At 37.5% G+C, this 6,202-nt stretch overlaps 1 protein-coding gene across 1 annotated transcript; it reads right to left on the bottom strand.

The window, feature by feature from the left end:
* Nucleotides 1-458: 458 nt before the first annotated feature.
* LOC103939895 (amino acid transporter AVT1A) lies at nucleotides 459-5,483 on the bottom strand. Its single transcript, XM_009350001.3, has 12 exons — nucleotides 5,232-5,483; nucleotides 4,177-4,457; nucleotides 3,572-3,786; nucleotides 3,218-3,241; nucleotides 2,951-3,131; nucleotides 2,622-2,841; nucleotides 2,405-2,540; nucleotides 2,296-2,315; nucleotides 2,026-2,171; nucleotides 1,651-1,694; nucleotides 818-880; nucleotides 459-705 (listed from the first exon to the last, which is right to left on the bottom strand). Exons 1-12 carry the CDS (start codon nucleotides 5,411-5,413, stop codon nucleotides 613-615), a joined length of 1,605 nt encoding a protein of 534 aa, XP_009348276.2. The 5' UTR covers nucleotides 5,414-5,483; the 3' UTR covers nucleotides 459-612.
* Nucleotides 5,484-6,202: the final 719 nt, after the last annotated feature.

Genomic DNA, 6,202 nt, shown 5'->3' with positions numbered 1-6,202 from the left:
TTGGAGCTTAGCTAAGCAGCCAGCTGTCTCCCGTTCTAGTGCCGAATCCGAGTACTCATGCATGTGCCGAGTCCATTTGGCTCCTGTCTCGTGTGAACTTCGCCATCTTGCATCACCATCCATATTTGTTTATTGCGATAATCTGAGCACTACCTACATTGGCAACCAATCGTGTATTTCATGCGTGGACCAAACACATTGAGTTAGACTACCAATTTGTCAGCAAGCGTGTCAAACTTGGCAGTCATAAGGTTCTTTTCATTCCATCCGTTGATCAGCCCGCTGATGTTCTTACCAAAGGCCTCTTCAAGCAACGCTTTCTACTCCTGCGTTCCAAACTCATCTCTCCCAGACTGGTCGAGTTTGCGGGGGGATGTTAGAATCCGGATTCTCCTATGTACTAGGCTAGGTTTGCGTGTCTTGTGGGCATAGGTTTTGTTGTAAATGCCTAGTCATGATTGTGTATATAAATGTACTATTATACATCAATGAAATCATCCAATTATATTTCTACACATACATATGAATCTAAGATTAACGGAAGAATGCATAAGCCGCTGAACCAGCGATGCACCAGTATTATTGAACTGTCGAACGAATGCCTTGAATATTTCAATAGTGATTCACAATTTTTGACAGTGCAGAATATGTACCCAGGGCTGCAGCAATGATGCCCAAAGTGGAAATCGTGATACTCGAAACAACCTGAATAAGAAGAAGAGTGAACCAAAACTTGTCACATACTGCTCTTTGTTACAGCTGCGTATGCAAAAATGTTGTTAATAGATCGTATAAGGTATTCAGAGAACTCCCTAACCTGTGTCCTTGTAGCTTTCCTTCCAGCTATTCTCAGAAAGCATAGTGATGGAACTATTACTGACTGCAACCAAGACCACACAAATCAAATTGATTAATTTTGATGTCTTTGCAATTATTTTATATCAACATGAAAAGAAAAACGAAAAGAAAAGAACAGGAACAAACAGAATGGACGACAATAAGAGCTGTTCGCATATGTTGAGCGCTCACAAGTGATTTATATCACAGTTTGCAGGCTACCACAGACCATGCAATTTACACATACAGAAAAAGGACAAGTATGGCCTTATCAAACTCCGTTGCCTAAAGATCTTCTGCCTGGAATAGTTGTGTAAGTCCCGACAATTCCTCGCATTCATCCTCAGTAATTTACGGCAGATTCAATAAATTTATCTTTCCTTGGAGAAAAGTAGGTTTCAGAAGAGCCATCTGGTAAAACTTTCAATCATCAACTATGTTATTTACATGATTTGGTTTATTCCTGAACGTAGTTAGAGTAGTAAAAGATCATTGGCCTTTGGCAAGTGTAACCCGTTAACTGCACTAATTGGTTTCGGTTTTTGACACTAAAATATGCAGCATCCTGGATCTAATTGTGTTCAATAAGCTTCCTATGACGGCCAAAATTGTAATTCACATAAATTGGTGCTCTAGGTGCACACCAGTAATGCACATGGTGATCACTCGTAAACATGCATATGGTAGCTCGGTTGTACTTCGGTGGTTAGATTTCATGATTAGTAATGCCATTGTCGACTTTAACTACTTATACGTATTGTGCCATTTTATGAACTACAACTATGTAATTGCTGAATAGAGGTGTCATTTTACCACAAGAATACTGAGTAGAGAGCCTATCAAAGCCATCACAAGACCTGAAATAAGAAAAGTGCGACTGAGGTGGTTAGGTTTACATTCTGATTGACAGGAAGTTAACGAATATGCGCATACTAATTATAAATGCATTAAATAGTATCAGGCCCTATTCTCCTTTTCTATTAGTTATCATGAGCAAACTTTCTGATAAACTCCTTGAACTCATAACTGTGGTAAGACACGGTGAAATATATAGTGGATAAAATTACGTTATGGAAGTTAATTGCTAGGCTTTGAAGATTATAGCCATTTCATTATAGGGCTCAAGTGGTCAGTTCTGCAGTGACCTAGCTTAAAGGAGTAAAGCAACTGCTTGAAGCGTAAACTTACCAAAGAACGGGATAAGAAAGGCGGAAACAACAGTAGAAATGACGAGTGCTGTTCTTAAAAGAATGAAACACCAGGAACTGTTAGAAATTGTAACTGGCAGCAGCTCCTCAATACTCCTTGCTAACGGGTTCATCAACAGGGCATATTTGCTCAATGTCAAGGAAGCAAAGAAGCAAATATAAGAAGTAACCACAGAATGATCAGAATATCCACAGAATTTTCAGAAGTAATGCACACACTCATACACACACATATTTGTTCAAAGGATATTTGCTCAACGGGTTGATAACCTGTTAAAAAGCGACAAAAACAAGCTCAGTGAACCGTAAAACACACAAATATCCCATTATTAATTGAGAATCCACAATTTCACACTTACTGTTGTCCACAGTGCAACTTGGGACAGAAAAGCATGTGGTGGCATATTCAAAGTAATCTGTGACAGAGTGCGTTCACCAAACATGAGATATCCCATGACTGCAACACTCCCATATAACAGAACGCACAAGATAAAGCTGCATGAGAAAAATGCAAGGCATAAGAATCAAGGTCAAGGAAGGTGAATGCACAAAGTTGAAAAGAATTCATATTTATACCATATTATTAGTGCCTTGCTAAATTGTCGTCTGTCTGCCATGGATTGGTATATATTTGGAAAGACAGTATGCCCGGCAAAGCAAAACCCATACACACCAATTACAAGTGGAATTCCATTCCAGTGCACTGCTGGCGGGGTGTGATGGAACCCAACCCCACCAGCTGTACCAAGTAAAATCACGCATAGAACAATCAAAACTGTGACAATGACCCCACCAGCTGCAAAAGGAACCAACAATGGATTCAGTTGATTGCATTGCATATGAACTCTTTCATATTTTCAAAACATGGAAGCATCATGGCGTTTAAAAGAAGAAGTTTGCGACACCTGAAAGGAATGAAATAAGACGAAGATCTTTCAACCAAACACTTGGCAGAACAATGAGGGCAGTTACTATTCCAAATAAGTGCATGGAGTCCAGCTGAAAACCAGCCCAATTCAAAGATGTTCCTGGGAATAGCCTGCTGAGATTATCTCCTTCCAAAATGATGAATTCTACACAATAAGACTGCATATATGGAGAAGAAATCTTTTTGAGAATAAACCACTTAAGGTTCAAGTACAATGTAAAACTAGAATCAATATTTCACTTACGTATAGTTCTGCATACAAAATGATCTGCATCGATATCAAAAGACCAAAGATATTAGAGAATACTGTATAAAAAAATTTTAAAAAAAATAACTGACATGGAAGATTTAATAAAATCATCCAGAAAATACATTGAATTTGTAGATCAATAAAGTTCAGAGATGCATAACATCCGGTATGAGGAATTGACTGACAGGAAATGCGAAGAGTGAAACCATCAAATTGGCAACCAAACATGCTAATTAGACTGTTAAAGTACTGCAAATAACTGATACGGAAGTTGCAACTTACAGAACTAGCTTGGTTTCATTTTCTGATCAGTCAAACCATATATAGTGCCAAAAAGTTTAAACTTACAGATATGAAAAGACGCCCATATCTTCCAAAGGCAGCTTCTCCTAAATCCGGGTAAGTTTTGATGCCTTCTTTACTCTCAAAGCAGTATCTCATGAGTATGGCCGTGTAACAACACACAACTGCAAAAAGAAGTAGCACCACGATACCTGCCCAGCCAGCTTCTTTCAATGTAGAAGGTGTTGAAAGAAGCCCAACTCCTGCCATTACATTAATTCCTGTCCAGAAAGATGTGACACAATGAATTCAAGCAAATACAGCCACGATACAAACGTTTAGACCTACAGAATGCAGAAACCAAATTGATCCATGCATTACTATTACATACAACCTTTGCTTTCTAATTATAGTATATTAGTAAGCAGAATCATATAAATTGAAGCAAATAAATAAGTACATAAAAAGTTTCTCCCACATACATTTTTCTAATATTGGAGGAAAAGTATCATATCAATCAAAGGAAACACCATTCACCAACATCAATAACTTATATCATACATGAAGTGAACAACTAAGATAAGAAAAAGGGCGACCCCACCCCGCTTTGCGAGGATTGGGGGAAGTGAACAACTCAGACCAGATGTTTAAATTTAAATCAAATAGCATACCATTGAAGACAGTTTGAGTGAAGCTACACCCATGACCAACAGCTATTTCTCCGGTCAGATGCTTATGCAGTGTCGATCTCTCTGATAATAATGATTGGTTTACTGAGAACCTTTCCGAATCACCCTTTTGAGGAAAACCTTCGTTGGTAGACACGAATGGAGACCTTCCAATCAGGTCTAAAATGCTTTTCGAGTAATTTGTAAAGCTTGCATTACTTGGAACAAATCCGAGATTCGCAATATTGGGTGATGCTGCAATTGAGTAAGAATCGATTGTCTCCCTGCCCAAAATAACATAAAGTACATAACGATAAAAAACGAGCAGTCAAGCATATAAACTTCAAAAGAAAATACGTCTAATAAAATATTACATAACAACTAGTTTCGAAAACAAATTAAAAATGCGTCTAATTAGTTTAGTTAGCATGCCTCATTGAGAACTTAATGACACCTATGATCTAGGACGACTGTATGGAGAGAATGTATGTGTAGTAAGCTATATATCATCTTTAGTAACCTCAGTTGTTCAATACTTACTCCATTACAGTAACGGTGGACCGATTTAGCCATGAAACAATACAAGGAGCAGCTGCTTTATTGGTACTGCAGTCTATGAGCACACAAAATCCGTTGCTTCTATGATGGGGTAATAGTGTACGGCTATAATGTGTCTCCTTCTCAAACACATAATTAACTAATTAATCTGTCACTTGCTGACCCATGTTTTTGTTTTCTGTATCTTCTGCGTTTAATTTTCGAGACGCAATTAAAAAAGTTGAGGTTACGCCGTAAAATCAATAGGCAATGTGGGGAAGTATCCTAACTCTGTATAAGCACATGCAAGGTCCCTTCTCTCCCGGATGTTGGGATTCATACTCTTATCACACAAAAAACAGAACATCTTGGTAATTAAATTTTATGCAGAACATGAATCAACATAACTTTTCATGAAAATTTTCTAGGATATCGAAGGGAATCAATCAGGTGAATGAAGGCTTGAGTGAAAAACAATGAAAGGAAGATGTATATATAAACATATAATATATAATATATACCTGTAACTCTGAGGCCATTTGTGAGAAGAAAAACTAACGGGAGAGGAAACCTCATGACGGACGCCATGGCTGCTGGTGGAGCTGCTCCCACTCTCGCTCTTGTTCTCCTCAATGTCATCTTCTTCGTCTTCACTCTCGTACAGAAATGGATCCGATTCTTTCTCCTTACCCTTCTCAGCCATTGTTGGGACTGCAATGTCACTTGTCACCCAAAACAGACACCGCACACAGAGAGCCGAGCGGATGAATGAAATTGTACCCTTGTTAATAAATTGTTTAAATCAGGCACTGTGAGTTGGCACTCCAAACAAATAACAAGATGCCACGTGTAGGTCTAGAAAGGGACCTAGCTACATCCGAACCGTAGCATCTCGAACAAATAACACTATGCCACATGTTTTGATTTTCTCTCGAATGGTGATACAGTTACCGTTTATTTATATCATCTATTCTATATATACAAAGAGAGAAGACCAAATAGATGAAGTATTTCAAAATACCAAGAAAGTCCCTTTTTTTCTTCACAATCAAACCTTCAAAAGTTCAAAAAACTAGGACAAATTGGTGTAAAAAAAAAAAAAAAAAAAAAAACACCATAACCGAACAAAACAATCTGTATTGGAAAAGAATAAATTAAAAAAAAAAAAAAAACAAAAGCATTATAGTTATCGAATCCGGATCTTTTTGTGAGGATCTTAGGAATTCTTCAATTGTGTTCGTTCATCATACATCGTGCGGTCAGAAATTATATTAAATTTGTTTATTTAAAATTAAACACAAATAGTATTTGACAAAAACTAACCGCACATTTACGATGAACAGATACAATTCACGAATCCTCAGGATTCTCACAAAGAGGATCCGAAAAGGATCCTGTTGTATAGTTATCCTATAAAATTATTTATCAGTTTTGCGGTTAAAAAGTAAAACAAAGAAAAAAGTGCATCCAGTTCCTGATTTTCTTTTAAGGC

The sequence above is a fragment of a genome, unplaced genomic scaffold (genome assembly GCF_019419815.1).
Source record: "Pyrus x bretschneideri cultivar Hongxiangsu unplaced genomic scaffold, Pyrus_bretschneideri_v1 Contig9, whole genome shotgun sequence".
Lineage (NCBI taxonomy): Eukaryota > Viridiplantae > Streptophyta > Magnoliopsida > Rosales > Rosaceae > Pyrus > Pyrus x bretschneideri.
This window is presented reverse-complemented; position numbering and strand designations above follow the sequence as displayed.

What these genes read in the sequence shown, in the direction of transcription:
- LOC103939895 (XM_009350001.3), bottom strand. Translation starts at nt 5,413, where the DNA reads ATGGCTGAGAAGGGTAAGGAGAAAGAATCGGATCCATTTCTGTACGAG. An exon ending in TCTTATTTCATTCCTTTCAG is followed by an intron (nt 2,842 to 2,950) that starts GTGTCGCAAACT and finishes TTCCTTTTGCAG; the next exon opens with CTGGTGGGGTCATTGTCACA. An exon ending in CTCTACTCAGTATTCTTGTG is followed by an intron (nt 881 to 1,650) that starts GTAAAATGACAC and finishes TCTTGGTTGCAG; the next exon opens with TCAGTAATAGTTCCATCACT.